This window comes from Bos indicus, chromosome 1, assembly GCF_029378745.1.
Source record: "Bos indicus isolate NIAB-ARS_2022 breed Sahiwal x Tharparkar chromosome 1, NIAB-ARS_B.indTharparkar_mat_pri_1.0, whole genome shotgun sequence".
In the NCBI taxonomy this organism is placed as follows: domain Eukaryota; kingdom Metazoa; phylum Chordata; class Mammalia; order Artiodactyla; family Bovidae; genus Bos; species Bos indicus.
Window position 1 is genome coordinate 3,894,684 of NC_091760.1, and position 20,612 is coordinate 3,915,295.

General features: G+C 42.4%; 1 protein-coding gene across 1 annotated transcript; it reads left to right on the forward strand.

The window, feature by feature from the left end:
• Positions 1-6,733: 6,733 nt before the first annotated feature.
• On the forward strand, positions 6,734-19,786 carry MIS18A (MIS18 kinetochore protein A). Its single transcript, XM_019957008.2, has 5 exons — positions 6,734-7,415; positions 10,210-10,276; positions 15,185-15,307; positions 17,992-18,088; positions 18,805-19,786. Exons 1-5 carry the CDS (start codon positions 7,076-7,078, stop codon positions 18,883-18,885), a joined length of 708 nt encoding a protein of 235 aa, XP_019812567.1. The 5' UTR covers positions 6,734-7,075; the 3' UTR covers positions 18,886-19,786.
• Positions 19,787-20,612: the final 826 nt, after the last annotated feature.

Sequence of the window (20,612 nt, forward strand, 5' to 3'; positions counted from 1 at the left end):
CAGCATGAAAGTGCCAAGTCCTGACCACTGGGTCATCAGGGAATTCCCTCAACTTCATGTTTTAAAGTCACTTAAAATAGTTCTACCTATGAAGTTATGCCACCATTAAATATATTAGATATTTCAATATGTAGAGATCACTTTTTAAATATTTAGTTTTATGGTTATGTAATATTTATTCTTATATTTACATGATTCCAAAATAGAATATTACAAACTAAGGTATATTTGTAGACAAATTCCTTTCTACAGAGCTTATAAAGTCTGTATTCTTACTGGGTAGGAAACTGCCTGCTTTCCTGCACAATAGTCTGGGCAACAAATTATGGTGTCGAACTTTTGAATTTTATCAATCTGATAGCTGAGGTATTTGTTTTCAGTGCAGTCAAAAAATGAATGTGGTAGAGAATATATTAAAAATATTAAATATTTGCTTTTCTTTAACTGTGATGGACATGAGTCTGAGTGAACTCCGGGAGTTGGTGATGGACAGGGAGGCCTGGCGTGCTGCAATTCATGGGGTCGCAAAGAGTCGGACACGACTGAGCAACTGATCTGATCTGATCTGATGCATGCCACATTCCTTGTTGCAGCACATATTTGAATAAGAAAGGATATGTTCAAGATACATTTTAAAAGTTCAGTTGAACTTCCCTGGTGGCGCAGTGGATAAGAATCCACCTGCCAATGCCGGGGACTCGGGTTCCATCCCTGGCCCAGGAAGATCCCACATGCCATGGAGCAAGTAAACCCCTGTGCCGCTGCTCCTGCGTCCACGCTCTAGAGCCTGCGAGCTGCAGCTACTGAAGCCCGCTCACTCTAGAGCTTCTGCTCCACAATAAGAGAACCCATTGCAGTGAGATGATCACACGTTGCAAGGAAGAGTAGTTCACACTCGTAGAAACTAGAGAAAGCCCACGCAAAGTAATGAAGACCCAGTGCAGCCCAAAATAGAAAATAAGTAAATAAAAATGATTAAAAGATAATAAAAGTTCAGTTATGTCTAAAAATGTCCACTATACATGGATCAAGATTACAGTGATAAGCGATTCCAACCTGAAAATTACTTGCCCTCTAAATTTTGAACTTCTCCAGCTTCTGAAATTGAGCTGTTGATGAGGAGTCTAAAGCCACTCTGATTCCTGCACCTTTTTCTTTTCTTTGAAACTTTGGAATTTTTTCTGAAGGTTGAAGTTCGGATATTTTACAATGCTAAGTCATAATGTGAGATTATTTTGTTCTTTGGCTGGGCATTTGGTATATCCTTTCCATCTAAAGAGTCACATGTTTAGCTGAGAAATTGTATTATTGTGTGTGAGTGTGTGTTAAGTTGTTTCAGTCGCATCCAACTATTTGTGACCCTATGGACTGTAGCCCACCAGGCTCCTTTGTCCATGGGATCCTCCTGGCAAGAATACTGGAGTGGGTTGCTATTCTTTTGATTATTTGTTCTCCTTCATTTTGTCTCTCCTGTGTGTTTGGACTGCCTGTTAGTCAGATATTGGGTCTCCTGCATTGATTGCTTATGCCTCTTATTTTTTCCTCACCTTTTATATTTATTAGGTATTTTCCTATATTTTCTTCAATGTGAATTTTCTTTAATGTTACCTTCCAGTCCTTCTACCATAGATGCAACATTGCCTCAAATCTCTTGAAAGATACATAAGCCATACTGTGATACTTTAGGTCTCTGCCATATTATTCCAGATCCAGGAGTCACAATCTTCACTTTTGGATCAGTCTGTGTTGCGTTTAGATGTTTGGTAGGTTTGATGCAGTTTATAATAAAAACTATTTCCCAAGACCTTCCTCTGGTTATATACCAAAAAAAAAAAAAAGAAAAGAAAAGAAAAGAACTGGGGGAAACAAAGGAGTGCTTGGAAAGAAAGCAAGAGACTGACTTTAGAATTGTATACTGGAAATATATTCTTCCCTTATACTGTCATTCTCCAGAGTTAGCCCCCTTGAGAGATTATAGCTTGAATGCCTCAAGGCATTATCAAATGTGAAAAGTGAAAAGAAAGTGAAAGTCACTCAGTCATGTCCGACTTTTTGCGACCCCAGGGACTGTACAGTCCATGGAATTCTCCAGGCCAGAATACTGGAGTGGGTAGACTGTCTATGGGGTCGCACAGAGTTGGACACGACTGAAGCGACTTAGCAGCAGCAGCAGCAGCAGCAGCAGACTTTATCAAATGTATGGTGTTATATTTCAACAATTTGGTGTAGTGGTATGACCACTGTATTTAGGAGCAAGAAACTGAGGTTCTAGATTGGAATCTGTATTTTAGGACCCTTAGGAGTTAGTGACAGACACTTGATTCTAACTAGCTTAAACACCAGCGGGGTTTACTGGGAGCACGTTGAGAGGGGTGCCCACAGAACTGGGAACAGGGATAACTGAGGTACTGCTGTTACTCTCGATCTCTGCCTCACATCTTGCTTCTCCCTGAGGATCAGAGTCATGCAGGCTATTCCACAGAGCTGGATACCTGACTGATGACAGTTCTGGGCTCATGATTCAAGAGGAAGGGGTGGGCAGATTCTCTCCCAAGCTTTGACCTGAAGCATTCCAGGAATGGACTTGGACAGGCTCTCCTTTGGACACCTGGCTCACCTCGAACCAGTCTGTGTGGCCAGGAAGGTGGTGGCTAAGACTGATGTGAGCCCACCTCTGGGATAGGTAGGGTGAGACCTTCAAGATGGGGAGCCCCTCTGCAGCCACACTGTTGGAGTGGGGGAGGGGAAACAGCGTTCCCAAGAAAAGGAGAACAACGCTGGACCTGTCATAGCCCAAATGTCCACCAGTCTCTTCCACTAACCTGAGCCATGACTTCTGATCCAAACTGAATCTCAGCTCATCTATTTGCAGAGTAAGACGTGCGGATGAAGCATCTCTGTGGTTCTTTTCCAGCTCAAACACATGCTTTTGCTGAAAAATCACAAGTCCGTCTCCTTATTCTTTTTTAACTTGCATGAGAATTAAACATCTCTGTTAAAGACCGGGAAATCGTGATTCCTCACATTAACTAGGAGAGGGAAACAGAACTATTTAAAGAATGTCTTGCCTCTGACGACTTTTTAGAAGGTGCAGCATATCGCTACAGTTACTGTTTCACCCCCGGAACACAGATATAAATATCTACCTACCCTTTTCCCATGGCGTATTTTATATCCCTAAAGAGGCTCTGATTGTGGCAGAAGGTCCCTGGGGGCTGAGTGTGGAGCATGGCTTTCTCTCAGTGACAGCTGGTTGGGGAAGGCAATGCAAGTGACATTTGGCTCCCGGACATCTCTACTGGTAGCAGTTGGACCAAACACCCTTGAAATGCAGCTGCAACCAGCTCTCTATATACTAAAGGGGCCAGCTGGCTGACTCCAAGGACCTGTAATCACTCCTTATTGTCACTCTATGTGTAAGGAAGTGCATGCAATTAACATCTAGTCCCTGATTGTAAGTGGACGCCAATAATTTCTGATTTTCCCAATTGCTAGAGTCATAAATTTTTTCCATCAAAACTATCAGGGTCCAGGTACGAGGAGGAGGAGGAGAAAAAAAAGGAAAAAAACAAAAAACTATCAGGATTTCATGCATTTCTTCTCCCATTTTTCCTGTCCCTTCTTTCCCTGAGTTATGCTTTGTCTCTTCTCTTTCCCTAGTGTGAGCCATAGATATTCAATTAGACTAGTGTTTTTTCTGTTAATTACACCAAGACTTTTGAACTCAGCCAGAAATGAGGGTTGAATCAGATAGTCCCAAGTAACTGGTATGTGGTGTATCCTTAAAGGTGGATTTAAGGATAGAATCAAGAGAAAACCTTATTGGAGCTTCCCTGATGGTCCAATGGTTAAGACTCCGTGCTCCCAATACAGGGGGCATGGGTTTGATCCCTGGCCAGGGAACTGGGAAACTAAGCTGCCCTCCCTCCGACCACACACACACACAAGAATAGAACCTTATTCTGAATTTTGCTTCCTACCATGCCCTTAGAACATATTTGGTGAGGATGGCCCTCCCAAGCCCCCTAGGCAGGACAAAGGTGGTCTGTGGGTGGGCTTCTTTCCCTTTGTCCCTCCAGATTCACTCTCCATCCTGATGTGGTCATGTATGGATGTGAGAATTGGACTGTGAAGACAGCTGAGCGCCGAAGAATTGATGCTTTTGAACTGTGGTGTTGGAGAAGACTCTTGAGAGTCCCTTGGACTGCAAGGAGATCCAACCAGTCCATACTAAAGGAGATCAGTCCTGGGTGTTCATTGGAAGGACTGATACTGAAGCTGAAACTCTAATACTTTGGCCACCTGATGGGAAGAACTGATTCACTGGAAAAGACCCTGATGCTGGGAAAGATTGAAGGCAGGAGGAGAAGGTAACGACAGAGGATGAGATGGTTGGATGACATCACCGACTCAATGGACATGAGTCTGAGTAAACTCTGGGAGTTCGTGATGGACATGGAAGCCTGGCATGCTGCAGTCCATGGGGTCTCAAAGAGTTGGACACGGCTGAGTGATTGAACTGAACTGAACTGAATAGGAACTTAAAGTCTGAGTCAAAGAGATTATCCTTTGAACTCCAAGGTTACTACCCACTTACTTGTACCAGAGATACCGAGCTTGAAAATAGTAGTCCGGGGAAGCCAGGCCTGCCTCCACAAAAGAAGCAGAGGAGGGAAGGCAATTCATTCTATGGGTGAAATAAAAACCTAGAATATTCAAAGCATTTTCTTCTACTTGGAGGCTAACGAACATGGGCACAGTCTGCTAACATATTTTCATGCATATTGTATCATGACCCCCATAACAACCCAATTCACTTAATCCACAAAGAATTAGACTCAGGGAAGGCAAGTATAACCTTCCAGTTTTCTACACAATTATACCTCCAGGAAGGGCAGTTCAGCTCAAGGCTTTTGACTCCAAAGCTTTTGCCTTAATGCTAGTGCCCAGAGGCAATAAAATTGGAAGTAAATTTTTTTTGGTAAATAGTTAATCTGACCATGCAAAGTGGGCAGTGACCTAGAACACACTCAAAGAGTTCTAAGAGCAGACCAGGGCCTTGGGGGTAACTTTCTTCCCAGACATGCTGCTAGGCTGTCCATAATGCAGGTCCATTCCCCACCAGGCTTTCCTGTCCTAATCTGTGGTGCTTTAAGGTCAGAGGCTGGCTTCGGGGCAGCTGAGGAAGGCTAACCACCCACAAGAGAGGCTCCCAGATCCAGACAGCAGAGGCACTTCCACGCTTTTAAGCATCACTGCTGCTGCCCACACCGCCTCTCCAGCCTGTCCTTGCAGTGCTAGTCTGAGTGATCTGGGGCCCTCTCCAGGGTACTGGTTAGAGCAATAACAATCCACAAAAGAAAAGCGCAACCCCGGCTTTCTCCACTTCCAGGAAATTAGGCAGACAAACTAAACCCCAGCAAAAGGGGAAGTGCCTCTACTGACAGCATCTGCATCACCCAGGAGCTTGTTAAGCAAATTCTCAGGCCCATCCTCACCTATTGATTGGGAATCTGTGAAGGTGGTGTGAACAAAGAATGTTGCCTGTCAGTATCAGGAAACAAAGGATATTTTGACCATCAAGCCATCAATGGCCTCCCTGATTTCAATGAGACTACTGAAAAAGCACTAAATTCATTAACTTGAGATGTCTGCGCGTGAGCTAAATCGCTTCAGTCGTGTCAGACTCCTTGGCATCCTATGGGCTGTAAGCCGCTAGGCTCTTCTGTCCATGGGATTCTCTAGGCAAGAATACTGGAGTGTGTTGCCATGCCCTCCTCCAGGGGATCTCCCCCACCCAGGGATTGAATCTGTGTCTCTTACATCTACTGCACTGGCAAGCAGGTTCTTTACCACTACAGCCACCTGAGAAGCCATGGTTTTGTTTACTTAACGCTAAATGTGAAGGGCTGTAGCCTCTCGGGAGGGAAGGAGGCCTTCGAAGGGAGGGCTATGCCCCAGCTCCTCCATCTCTGGGTGGGGTATGGGTGGCATAGTCTTTAGAAATTCAGTTCAGTTGCTCAGTCGTGTCCGACTCTTTGCAACCCCATGGACTGTAGCCCACCAGGCTCCTCTCTCCAGGGAATTCTCCAGGCCTGTCAGGCCTCCCTGTCCACCACCAACTCCTGAAGTTTACTCAAACTCATGTCCACTGAGTCGGTGATGCCATCCAACCAACTCATCCTCTGTCCTCCCCTTCTCTGAAGGGGAAGCGCCAAAGAATTGATACTTTTGAACTGTGGTGTTGGAGAAGACTCTTGAGAATCCCTTGGACTGCAAGAAGATCCAACCAGTCCATCCTAAAAGAACTCAGTCCTGAATATTCATTTGAAGGACTGATGTTGAAGCTGAAACTCCAATCCTTTGGCCACCTAATGCAAAGAGCTGACTCATTTGAAAAGACCCTGATGCTGGGAAAGATTGAAGGCGGGAGGAGAAGGTCGCTCTAAGGGGTTTGTAATTTAGTTTGGTGGGCATGCTTCTGCTGCTGCTGCTGCTAAGTCGCTTCAGTCGTGTCCGACTCTGTGCGACCCCATATACAGAAGCCCACCAGGCCCCGCCGTCCCTGGGATTCTCCAGGCAAGAACACTGGAGTGGGTTGCCATTTCCTCCTCCAATGCATGCAAGTGAAAAGTGAAAGTGAAGTCGCTCAGTCGTGTCCGACTCTTAGCGACCCCATGGACTGCAGCCCTACCAGGCTCCTCCGTCCATGGGATTTTCCAGGCAAGAGTACTGGAGTGGGGTCCATTGCCTTCGCCCCTACCCTCCTTTGTAAGAGGCTGAACTCTCCTCCCCAGGTAGTCAAGCGAGCAAATGTCCTACATCCTTTCAATTTCTTGAAGGTGGAAACTCAACCCAGGTGCCTGGACACTACAGCTAGTCCCTGCCTCCACTGCGAGCATACGCGCTATCAGGCTGCCCTGAGACCCCGCCTCCCTCAGGCCCCGCCCCTCTTTCCCTGCCTCCCTCAGGCCACGCCCTTCGGGTCCTCCACTGCCTCGCCCCGCCCCGCGCACGCGCAGGGGCGGGTTTTTTTCCTCCCGTGATGCTCCGTGGCGCGGGCGATTTGTAGCTAATGGCGGGCGCTTGGTCCTCGGATTGTTGTGAAGGATGTTCCTCTACTAACTGTACGTGTGGCCACAAGAGCAAGTGGGGTGACTCCTCCCTGTTAGGCAGGCGGCTCTCGGAAGACTCGAGCCGCCACCAGCTGCTGCAGAAGTGGGCGAGCATGTGGAGCTCCGTGAGCGGAGACGCATCGGCGGCCTGCCCTGAAAGGAAGCGGCGCGAGGAGGCTGCGGAGCCGGCGGAGGAGGACAGGCCGCTGGTTTTTCTGTGCTCGAGCTGCCGGCGGCCGCTGGGAGACTCGCTGAGCTGGGTGGCGAGTCAGGAAGACACCAACTGCATCTTGCTGCGCTGTCAGTTCGGGCTGGGTCGCGTAGGGTGGCATTTAGGACTAAGGGTTGCCTTCATCCCTGGTGTGCGGCACCTGGGCGGCCTCGGAAGATGCGGGGGTGTTTTGGAGCAACTCAGGGTCTTTAAAATTAGCAGAAAAATCTGAGAGGCTGAGTTTTTCCAGAAAAGGGGCAGGAGGAGAGTCATCCCTGCATCTTGTGCTTACGCGTGGAAGTCCTTTCTGGGGTCCCTCATCCCAGAAGAGCAATGGATGAATCAACAACGTCGTGAGCATGACTTAGGGGACAAAAAAGTCAACCAACCAGGTTGTAAGCATTTAAGGTGTAGCTACTCTGTGTTATTCCTTATAGAAATTAGTGGGCTGTGTTGGTAATATTGTTAATTGTTTATTTAGGAAATTAAGCTTTTCAGCGGCCTGCTTCCTGCAGGGGATGTCAGGATTGATTTTCCAGATCCTAATATTTGTATCAGCGGACGCCTTTAGTTTGAAGTGTTACAACTTCAGAGTTGACGAATCATAATGCTATTATAAAAATTGAAGTAGACTTGCAATAAAAGCACTAACAGCCCTCACAAAATTGGAGAGGAAGGAGAATGTGGTAAAAGGGTGAAGAAGGTCAGAGTTCTAACTTTTAATACTGATTCTACCAGTTACCTGTATGTTTCCCCAGAGTTTCTTTGTTTTGTTGTTTTCATAGTACTTATTTAGGGAAGTGGTTCACTGAGTTTACCACTAAGTTTTCTGAATTAGTGAGTAAGTTTTCTGAGTTACGTGGTTTTCTGAGTTAATGTAAAAATGACTGTTCTTTTTGGACTTGCAGTTTTCAAGATTAAATTTCTGTTATATTTGAATTCTGTAAATATTTTTAATGGCAGAAATTCACCACCAATTTATTGACATTTGTGAAAAGTTTTCCTTCCTGGGATGTATTGGGAAGAAAGAAGGAAAGCAGTGTCCACCTGTTACCTGAAACTTTTTGAAGTCTGTTTTCCTTAAGGATGCACTTAACAATAATTGCTGAATCCTTTTTGGTTGTTAAACATAAGCCTAAGAACATACATTTCCCATAGTAATTCATTGAGATTAATCCTTCACACCTATTAAAATCAAACAATGCAGAAGGGTATAAAAGTAAAAAAGGACTTGTCCCCAAATCTTATCCCCTGATCCTGACACTCTCAATGCCCCAGAGTTCAACATGCTTTATTTTCATTCATACTTCCAGATACTCTCCATGCATATATGAGCATGTTTAAACGTACATTTTTTGGAATTCCCTAAACATATAAATTTTCAAAAACACCCTTGGGATAATGTTTATACTGTTAAGCATCCTTACCTTTTTATTCTACATCTATATTCTGAGTATTTTTCCATATTAGTGCATATAGGCATAATTCACAGTTTTAGCAGCTGCCTCTTGTACCTCACCAGTGTAGGTGATGGCCCTCAACTGCATGGGTTTGAATCCTGGTCTTCCACTTAACTAGCTGTGTCTTGGGGCAAGCTACATAGCCTCTCTGTGCTTCAGTTTTCTCCTCTATAGACTTGAGGATAATACTTACATGTGGTAATTATTAGGAGGACCAAGTGAGTTAGTGTGTGTCCTGTGCTAAGAAGAAATAGGAAGTGCCACTTAAGTGACATCCTTAATGGAGATGCTGTTCATCCTCCCAGTCTGCCCCTGTTGATAGAAGTCTAGGTTTTTTCCCAGGGTTGCTGCTTTAGAACCACATGTATGTATTTGGGTTGAGATTTTGCTACAGTACGAGGGCCTTTGTAGGCTGTTATAATTGAGAATCTTAATCTTTATTCTAAAAATGAAAATGAGAGTCTGTTCTAGTGAATGTGGTGTTTAAGCTGGAGAGTGGTAGGACTCAGGTTTTTCTTTGGAGATGCACTGAGGAGGAGAATAAGCATGGAAGTGGGGAGGTCGGTCAGGGGCCAGTACAGCTGCTCAGGGAGAGGAGGTAGCGGTGGTGTGGGGCTGGAGTGAGGGTCATGAGGTAGAGCGGACAGGACTTCTCAGAGGAGTGTCTGAAGGGGAGCAGGGAAAGGAGATGATGAATGTAGGGTGACACCAATTTCTGATCTGATGGGCAGGTGGGAGTGGAGTTTACTGAGTTAAGCTAGACTGTAGAGGAGGTGAACTCGAGTCTGTTCTGATGTCCTTTCTTCATGTCCCTCCACCTTCTGTGTGTCCTGAATTTGGGTGTTCTGGGAATGTTTCCTGTTGCTTCTAGGGTTCAGCTGTGACCCCTGTTCAAGTTGTGGTCTAAAAGATTTGGGGCTGGGTTCCTGTGGACCCTCTGCTACTTACAGGAAAATGAGCTCTGTGTTTGAGACTTGGAGATGTATGCACAGACTTTTACCCTCTTCTTTGGGTTAATCCCTGTTTTACTGTGTTTGGCAGGTATACTTGATAGTCTGTGATTTGAGGTTCTGATTGTTCCAAGTTTCACTGTCAACTGAATTTTTTCTTCTCTGATCTAAGTTTTACCATCAATTGAATTTTTTTTCCCTAATCTTATTCATTTTGTTAACTTCAGTGTTTTCTGGGAAAGGAAGGAAATAACTCTTATTCTGCTATGTTTTTCCAGAAGACCCTGTACACTTAGTTTTAAACCTGTGTGTGTGTGTGTGTGTGTGTGTGTGTGTGTGTGTGAGTGAGTGAGTGACTTTTGGGCCTTTGTTTTTTTCTGGCTTTTTGAGTTCTAAAATTAAAGTTGAATTAGAAGTTCTCTAAATACCTGCATATCAAACCACATTAATACATTGTTGTTACTTCTTTCCAGGTGTTACCTGTAATGTTTCTGTGAATGAGGAACAGATATTATCCAAACGTAAAAATGAAAATGGTTGGTGAGTAAAGCTATATCTATATGAGTATGTATGTTTTTATTTTTTTAAATAAAAATCTTTAAAAAGATCATCAACACTAAAATTTGGGATAAAACTTTTTTCATGGTGTGTGTGTGTGCTTAGTTGCTCAGTCGTGTCTGACTCTTTGCAACCTCAAGGACTATAGCCTTCCAGGCTTCTCTGGGGGAGGATTCCATGAGGATTCTCCAGGCAACACGACAGGAGTGGGTTGCCTTGCCCTTCTTCAGAGGATCTTCCCAAGCCAGGAATCGAACCCAGGTTTCCTGCATTTCAGGTGGATTCTTTACAGTCAGAGCCACCAGGGAAGCCCTTTTTCATGGTAATATCAAATCAGTCACTGTGCATGCTTAGTCACTTCAGTCGTATCTGACTCTTTGCAGTCCTGTGGTCTGTAGCCTGCCAGGCTCCTCTGTCCATGGGATTCACCAGGCAAGAATACTGCTGTGGGTTACTGTGTCCTCCTCCAGGGGATCTTCCTGACCCAGGGATCTAGCCCAGGTCTCTTACATCTCCTGCGTTGGCAGGTGGTTTCCTGAGTGACAGTGGGTGCCTTTAGATTTAAGATGGAAGAGTTTCTAAAAGTCTCAAGGCCTGTTCCAACACTTCCATTTTGGGTGTTTGGCTTGGACCTGAAGGACATTGAAAATAAAAACAGAAAAAGAAAGTATCTTTATCATGGAATCTCTGAGCCAAAGAATGCTTTAGATAAATGCTCCCTACTTTTCATGCTGTAGCACCCATAGATAATGCTGATGTGGCACATGCAGACATGTGGCCCATTGAGGTAAACAGACAAGGCTGCATGCATGGCGGCACAGGGGCTCCAGCTGTCCCAGGCCCTGTTTTATCTCTCCAGGTGTTGAAGGAGTCAGTATCCTGCTCTACCTGCCACCGTCTATTGCAAGCAGCATCCTCAGCAAACTGAATGGGAAGCTCTGCTTTGTAGAATCATTGTCCAAAAGTTGTCTTACTGATGCATATGAATAAGTGGTACACAAGCAATTTGACAGAAATTACTAATCATATATTAAAATTTTATTATTTTTTGTTTATTTTAATATTTATCTATTTGGCTACACAGGGTCTTCATGGCAGCACTTGGGATCTTTGATCTTTGGTTGTGGACTCTTAAGTGTGCAAACTCTTAGTTGTGGCACATAGGATCTAGTTCCCTGATCCCCAAGGATCAAACTTGGGCCCCCTGCATTGGGGAGCTCAGTCTCAGCTGCTGGACCACCAGGGAAGTCCCTATTTTTTTTTTCATTTTAAAACATTGGTTTTTCATTTTTGGTAATATTAGAGTGTCCTATTCAAATAGAGTATATTTTCATTTAAAAAATTACTCTCTTTAAGGAGAATTTAAAGTCATAATATGACAGGTGGCATGCAAATGTAACAGAAATTATACTGCTGGCATGCTCGTGGTAACAATTTGGAAAACCCAGCCTTGGATCATTTCTCACTTTATTGATGAAGAGAAAGAGGCCTGGGGAGGTTTACAGCCTCACCAAGGACATAGGCCGTTAGCAGGAGCTAATGATGGTGCTTTGCTGTCCCTTTGCTTCCTGCAGAGTGTCCTCTACTTCCCATTTCCAGTCATTCTGATGTCAGCTTACAGCTTTGCTGTCGCGTACTTGATATTTTTCATTACATTGACTCTGAGTTTTTAAGTTCATTTTAAAAGGAATCTGTATGACTGCTGTGAATGTATCAATTGCTGTTACTCGAAAGTAACTGTGACGATAATTACAGTGGAAACAAATGTTATTAAATTCTAGCTGAGATACCTGCTGGCTGGCTGGTTCTGAGCCTGAGGCCTGTCCTCTTACAGTTAAAAGATTTGCAGCTGTGAGATACACATTGAAGACCTTCTAGCACCAGGCTGGCTATTGAGGTCCTTTAATGGCCTGGAACTTCGTGATCCGGAGTTGACGATAAGAAAGTAAAGGAGAGAAAGAGGCTGATATTCCTTGGTTTACACAGAAAGCCAATAAAGCCCCTGCACGGGGCTTGCTCTGTTCACGAAGGCCTCAGGTGCCCTCTCGATGGGGTGAAGGCACAGAGCAACTTCTCAAGAGGGTCTTAGAAGCCCGAGCAGGAAAGTGAACTCAGAGAGCCTCTGCGTTCCAGGGGATCAGCCTGAAAAAGAGAGAGAGAAAAAGAAAGACAGACACGGGGACCAGAGCTCTGATGGAGCAAAGGTGTTTTAATCAACTTGGTGTGGGCATATATACCATCTTACAAAGTAGTTATTCTCAGCAAAGATAAAGATTAAAATTCCAGACTTAAAAAACATAGGCAATCCATATTAAAGAGAGAGATTTGTAAACAATCACTTTTATCGTGTGGTTCTCAAGAAGGAAGAGGGTACTTATCACCATATAGAAACGCTAATGAAGGAAATGCCTGGATTCCTCAGTCCCGGAGAGGCATGCCTCTCCTTTTAATTCCGGAATATTCAGGAGTTAATAAGGAGCAGAGAATTCCTGTCAGATCCAAAACAGCATATAGGAAGCCTCCTGTTAAATGCTTCCTGACAGCTGGCTATTCCAAATCCTGAAAGATGATGCTGTGATTGCACTCATCTCACATGCTAGTAAAGTAATGCTCAAAATTCTCCAAGCCAGGCTTCAGCAGTACGTGAACCGTGAACTTCAGATGTTCAAGCTGGATTTAGAAAAGGCAGAAGGACCAGAGATCAAATTGCCAACATCCGCTGGATCATTGAAAAAGCAAGAGAGTTCCAGAAAAACATCTATTTCTGCTTTATTGACTATGCCAAAGCCTCTGACTGTGTGGATCACAATAAACTGTGGAAAATTCTGAAAGATGGAAATACCAGACCACCTGACCTGCCTCTTGAGAAATCTGTATGCAGGTCAGGAAGCAACAGTTAGAACTGGACATGGAACAACAGACTGGTTCCAAATAGGAAAAGGAGTACGTCAAGGCTGTATGTTGTCACCCTGCTTATTTAACTCATATGCAGAGTACATCATGAGAAACGCTGGACTGGAAGAAACACAAGCTGGAATCAAAATTGCCGGGAGAAATATCAATAACCTCAGATATGCAGATGACACCACCCTTATGGCAGAAAGTGAAGAGGAACTAAAAAGCCTCTTGATGAAGGTGAAAGAGGAGAGTGAAAAAGTTGGCTTAAAACTCAACATTCAGAAAACAAAGATTGTGGCATCTGGTCCCATCACTTTATGGGAAATCAATGGGGAAACAGTGGAAACAGTGTCAGACTTTATTTTTTTGGGCTCCAAAATCACTGCAGATGGTGACTGCAGCCATGAAATTAAAAGACGCTTATTCCTTGGAAGAAAAGTTATGACCAACCTAGATAGCATATTGAAAAGCAGAGACATTACTTTGCCAACAAAGGTCCGTCTAGTCAAGGCTATGGTTTTTCCAGTGGTCATGTATGGATGTGAGAGTTGGACTGTGAAGAAAGCTGAATGCTGAAGAATTGATGCCTTTGAACTGTGGTGTTGGAGAAGACTCTTGAGAGTCCCTTGGACTGCAAGGAGATCCAGCCAGTCCATTCTGAAGGGGATCAGCCCTGGTATTTCTTTGGAAGGACTGATGCTGAAGCTGAAACTCCAGTACTTTGGCCACCTCATGCGAAGAGTTGACTCATTGGAAAAGACTCTGATGCTGGGAGGGATTGGGGGCAGGAGGAGAAGGGGATGACAGAGGATGAGATGGCTGGATGGCATCACTGACTCGATGGACGTGAGTCTTGAGTGAACTCCAGGAGTTGGTGATGGACAGGGAGGCCTGGCGTGCTGGGATTCATGGGGTCACAAAGAGTTGGACACGACTCAGCAACTGGACTGAACTGAACTGCACTTAGCACCAGGCTGAGACTTTTCTGTTCTTCATAATCAAGATTTCTGGAGAACTGAAAAGGGAATCAACTCTTGCTCTGAACCAGTTTGGCTGAGTTCTGCTCTCTCGTATCACCTGAACCCCATCCTTTATGCCAAACTATAGCTCATGGGCGAAGCACCTGTTTTTGTAAATATGTTTTTATTGGAACACAGCTCATTCAGTTAGTATTATCTGTGGTGGCTTCCATGCTACAGTGGTAGAGACAAGTAGTTGCCGTAGACTCCATGTGGCCTGCAAGCCTAAAATATTTGTTCTCTGACTCATCACAGAAAAAAATTTGCCTATCCCTGCCCCAGAGCATTAATGATCCTTGGTGGACAATGTGACATTTAAAGAACATGTATAATCTTTTCCCTTTATTTCAGAATTTTAGTTAATTTTTAATACCAGATTGAGACGTTTACATTCTAGAAAAGCACCATCTTCTTAGTATATTCTCTTTTTCTTTTTTGTTTTTCTAAATTTTTGTTTATTTTTGTCTGTGCTCTGTCTTCATTGCTGTGCATGGGCTTTGTCTAGTTCCGGCTAGCAGGGAGTGCTCTCTAGCTGGCGGTGTTTGGGCTCTCATTGCAGTGGCGTGTTGTGGAGCATGGGCCCTAGGAGCTTGGGCTTCAGTAGTTGTGCACAGGCTTAGTTGCTCCATGGCATGTGGAATCTTCCTGGGCTAGGGATTGAACCCTTGTCCCCTGCATTGGCAGGTGGATTCTTATCCATTGTACCACCAAGGAAATCAGCATACTCTCTGCTTTGTCACTTGTGTGCATGCCGTCTGTCACTAGATACTGAAGGCAGTGTGACCTGGAGGTGACTTGGATACCTTTCAGATGTAAGCATCTTACTATCTTTTTTTTTGTTCCTTTTTATACATAGGACCTAGTAGGGTCAGGATAACATACTTTAGCAACTTAAACGTTTAGGTGTTTATGGATCTCAACAATGGGATTTTTGTGGTAACCACTTACTAAAGGGTGGCGTTTTTTGTTGCAGCATCCTGGAGACTTTGTACTGCACAGGATGTTCGCTCAACCTCGGCTACCTGTACAGGTGCACACCCAAGGATCTAGACTACAAGAGGGACTTGTTCTGCCTTAGTGTTGGAGCCATTGAAAGGTATGTTCAAGGCAAAAATGAACAGCTCATAACTGAATTCTCAGAAAGTTGTTTGCAGACAAATTGGTATGAAAACTTGGAGACTAAACATTGTTTGGTTAAAATATGTTTTTAAATAATAATTTCTGACCCTAAAGCAAGTCATTTTTGTTGTTCTTTGGACCTGATTTATTTGCTATTGGAAAAGTCAGTCATGCTAAATTGTAGAAGAAAGCACTGTGAGAACATTTTGCAGAGTAAAAATTTGCTATTTTTCTTAATTAAATTTAGTTTAATAGGATTTTTAAAAAAAGCAATTTTGTGTATCAATATATTTTGTCCATTTTATTTTTCCCTCTAGTTTTTAGTCTAGTAGAATAACTTGAAGAAATAGGAATTTCAGAAATGGTTGGGAAAGAAGTCCCTTTGATGTTCTGGAAAAGTAGAAATGCAAAGTCCAGTTATTTCCTAGAGGATTGTAAATAACTGTCTGCTGTTTTGAGAGATGCAAGGAAGTACCTTCATTTTTCAAGACTTCTAAAAGGTGTTTGGAGACAAGGTGAATTAGGGTCTGATGACATATATCTTAATGACCCTTTAGTTCATTAACCTTTTAAAATTGGAAACAAAATTAATTGACCCCAATGTCTTTTTACTTATCCTGGAAAAGATGTAACTCTCAAGACTTTAGAGATTGTTGTTGCTTAGTAGCTCAGTTGTGTCCAACTCTTTGTTACCCCATAGACTGTAGCCCGCCAGGGTCTTTTGTCCATGGGATTCTCCAAGTAAGAATACTGGAGTGGGTTGCCATTTCCTTCTCAAGGGGATCTTCCTGACCCAGGGATCGAACTTGTATCTCCTGCATTGGTGGGCAGTGATGCTGAGCCACCAGTTAGAGAGGTTTTCTTAGAGATGCCTAGGAAACCTTAAATATCAAGAAAGAAGAACAATTTAAGAAGAAAAGAAAGTGCCTACACTTTCATTACTTGAAGTATGTTGTCACTCTGTTGAATTTCTTAGATTTTCTCTTTAAAAAAATTTAGAATAGTATTTTTATTATAATTTTTCATTTAATTATTTTTTGATTACTACAGTTTTACCACCATCTTTGAAACTAAACAAGTTTGGATCTAAATTGTGAACTCTGCAAACTTTTTACAGCCTTTAACACAAGAGAATAATGTAGCAAATACTGCTCATTGATGTAAAGCGTGCAGGCCCACCTGGAGAGAGATCAGATCTGTTTTGGTTTTAATATGTAAACAGAAGACGCATGCCCAAACAACTGTTCCCTTAATGTCCATGGGAATTTTACCAAGATTTGTGAAAATTATGTGGGGGAGAGTACAAGTATAAACTACATTAAATCTTAAACCAGTATGGTTGGTATGGAACTTTAAAAGTGATCCATATCTGTATAAAAGAAAATATGTGGAAGATTTCTGCATAGAGGATCCTAGTATCGAAGCTGTTCTTTCCACAACAATTGAATTTAAGGAAAAGTTACCTCATAGGGCAGAATTTAAATGACAGGGAACCAGGGGTGTTTTAGAAATGGATGATCTCCGTAATGTTTATTTACAGCATTATAAATTAATCAGTGCCATTTAATTTTCCCCCATCTCATTTTTCTTTTCCAAATAAGATATTAACTGCCTTCTGTAATTTTTCCTTCGATGACATTTTTTAGAAATTTAATCAATTAATCTTGGGTTTCCAGCAGAAGACTGTTTACGTTTAACAGAAGTGACATACTGAAGTTGTTACATGTGGTGAAAGACTTCTAAAGAAATGCAAACAAATGAAGGTTTTTTTTTTTTTTTTTTTTTTTTGAGAAATAACAGCATCTTCTCTACTGTTTAGATTTATTTGGTTGCCAGATTTATTTGTTTTCTTCCATTGCTAGGCCAGTTGTCAGAGAAGGCAATGGCACCCCACTCCAGTACATGGAAAATCCCATGGACAGAGGAGCCTGGTAGGCTGCAGTCCATGAGGTCGCTAAGAGTTGGACACGACTGAGCGACTTCACTTTCACTTTTCACTTTCATGCATTGGAGAAGGAAATGGCAACCCACTCCAGTGTTCTTGCCTAGAGAATCCCAGGGACAGAGGAGCCTGGTAGGAGGCCTTCTGTGGGGTCGCACAGAGTCGGACATGACTGAAGTGACTTAGCAGCAGCAGCAGGCCAGTTGTATTTTCAAATTGTAGCATGTCATCACCTCAGAGAGCAAAGCAAAACATGAGTTATAGAATGCAAAACATGAGTTATAGAATAACTGTTGAAGTTGCCGAAATCTAGGTAATCAACAATTGACGCTACAGTTTACATAATAAAAGTCAAAACTTGAAAATGCACATGTTCTTGAAAAATTATATAAAACAGTGGCTTCTTCAGGATCTTTTAAAACTTCAAAATGTTACTGTTGTACCACCCAGCTTACTAAAGAGCCAGTTTTATTCCCTATAACGAAATATTTATAGCATTGAGAAACATGTAGAGCTCTTGGACAAAGCTGTTATGGAGAAAAACATGATTTCATGTAGTTCAGCTTCCTATGTAGGTTGCTATTAACAAAAGTAATTGTTTTATGTGTTTACTTGGTACTAATATATACTTCAATATACTTTGAGTTTTAATGTTATCAATATAAACTTCATATTTACTCTCTTCTCATATTTTAACTTTGTATTGTACTGTACTTCAGTTATGTTTTAGGGTCATCTGAAAGGCAAATTGTGTCAGAAGACAAAGAGCTTTTTAATCTTGAAAGTAGAGTTGAAATAGAAAAATCTCTAAAGCAGGTAATTTTGTTCTGCACTTTTTGTGTCTTTGTATAAACAACTTCCAGTCAATGACCAAGTGCTGCTCCACGAATAATTCTTAATTGTGTCTTCTCTTTTGATCTTAGCATTCATGGTGAGAGAGTGCGTATTTTATTTCAGTTGTTAGTAAAGTTGATTTACTGGGAGCTACTTTTCACTTTCCTGCATTGGAGAAGGAAATGGCAACCCACTCCAGTGTTCTTGCTTGGAGAATCCCAGGGACGGGGAAGCCTGATGGGCTGCCGTCTTGGGTCGCACAGAGTCGGACACGACTGAAGCGACTTAGCAGCAGCAGCAGCAAACTACAAATTAAGCCAAAACTTTATGGAAAAATTATAAAGACTTCCATGCTAAATCAAAGCAGTATGTATTCTAAAACTATTAAAATAGAAATATATCTTTAAATCAGTATTTGATTTGATTTGATTTTCATGGTAAAAACAGCCTTGTTTTTGAATGCTAACATCCTGTCACAGGCAAGATAGTGGTGAATAAATGTAAAAGCTGTGTATCAGAGGTTGAGAACTACTATTAATAGGCTTATGTCTTATTTAAACAGAATTCCATTAAATAAACACAGATATGTATAATGTATAACATAGCAGAAATTATAATAATGATCAACATTTAAATCATATTTAACCATGTATGATTTTAATCATGTATTTTTTTCTATTCTTTTTTCCATTCAATAGATGGAAGATGTTTTGAAAGCCTTGCAAACAAAGCTTTGGGAGGTCGAATCAAAACTGTCCTTTACCAGTTGTAAAAGCTGAATTGGTTCCAAGGCCCACATTCTGCAGTCCTCTGCTGATGGAGAGTTATTTCATATGTAGCAATTCTTATTATAATATCCTTCACTTAGAACTGAAAGAATTGGAAACGGTCATGTACATTGTATCCTCTTGTACTGATCAGCTGGTCACATGAGAACTGTAGAACTTTTCTGGCTGTATTTGATGGTAAAGAGGTGATTGTTTCCTAAACTCCAGTTTTAAAGTCATGATTATTGCTGGAATTTAAGAGTTGTTGTTTTGGTAACAAACTGCTATAATTTTTTGAATGGTTTTCTCCTCTGTACCGGATTTGTTATTTTTTATGTCCTATTAACTATGTTTCACTTTTAATAGTTTGAGCACTGTTTAGTATTGAGTGCTTGAAAATCTTAGAGGTTTTTCCATCCACTGTGTGGTTGAATCTTCTTTGAAAACTAATGAATACAGCTTTCTGGAGAAACTGGTCAGTTGAATTATTTGTCAAAACTCTGAAACCTTGCACAAGAGTAGATTAGCATGTATTATGTTGGTTGGATTCCTTTTGGTCCTGTTTATTTACTCTTCTGTGCTTGCTTAGCCGCTCAGCCCTCCAGGCTACTCTGTCCATGGGGTTTTACAGGCAAGATTGCTGGAGTGGGGTGCCGTTTCCTTTTCCAGGAATCGAACCTGTGTCTCCTGCGTTTCAGGGGGATGCTTTACTTGCTGAGCCTTCAGGGAAGCCCTTATTTACTACCATATGCCCCATAATCTGGCAGCATAGTTACCAAAGAGAGTAGTAATCATTCCCAAGGGTGGGATTCTGGGAGAATTTTCAGTTTTCATAATGTAAGACTTCTAGTAAGCACTTGTTATTTTTATAATGAGGGGAAAAATAAAGATTAAAACAAAGTGCTTTACAATTGATTTTTATGAAACAGTTGTTTAAGTGAGCGCAAAAATCCTGCTGTCATAAATACCACACATTTACTGGGCATGGCAGTGTGAGGGGTCCTGCTCAGGACTCTAAAGGTAACCCCAAATTTCCCCAGCCTCCACTCTGTTTTTGAGTATAAATGAGGCCACCTAACATTAGTACTCAGCATGTTTGAGTAACTTAACTCAATTTCTGCTCAGAACCTCCCTAATTATTTCCGAGAATACCTCAAGTTGTCATGGCAAAAGGTCCTAACTCAAATTGACTTGATCATTCATCATTCACAATTACTACGTTCTTTTTGAGAGATTGTCTGCAGCCTCTAATCATTTGAAGTTAGTGAGCTGTCCAGGTCTCTTCTCAACACCTGCTGGCAACAGTCACCCTGCCTCAGTAAGCTTGATGAGGTCCCCAGGGTCTGTCATTGTAGGTGTTTCAGTGGCGCTTGCGTGAAAGTTCATTTGGAACAGATGGGAGAGTTATTTTAACCGAGAGATTCAGCTGACTTTCTAGTCGCACGAGTGACAGTATTCTCCAGTCACTTTCAGGGCCATTCCAGTTTTGCTCCTTAATTCCTTTTACCCTGTTCATCCTGGGCTACAATTTCAAGCCAATCCATACACCTTGAAAACAACTCATTTCACCAATGCAAAGTAATTTCTAATATCCAGCAGTGCTAACCAAGCCTCTCTTGTGGTTCAGGAAATAAACAGCCCAAGTGCCTTTGTGGCAGTTTGGGCCTTTGATTAGCATTTCCCTGTACACTCTCCACGCTTGGAGTTTTATTTCCAGTGAGGGTTCTTCAGACGAAGTT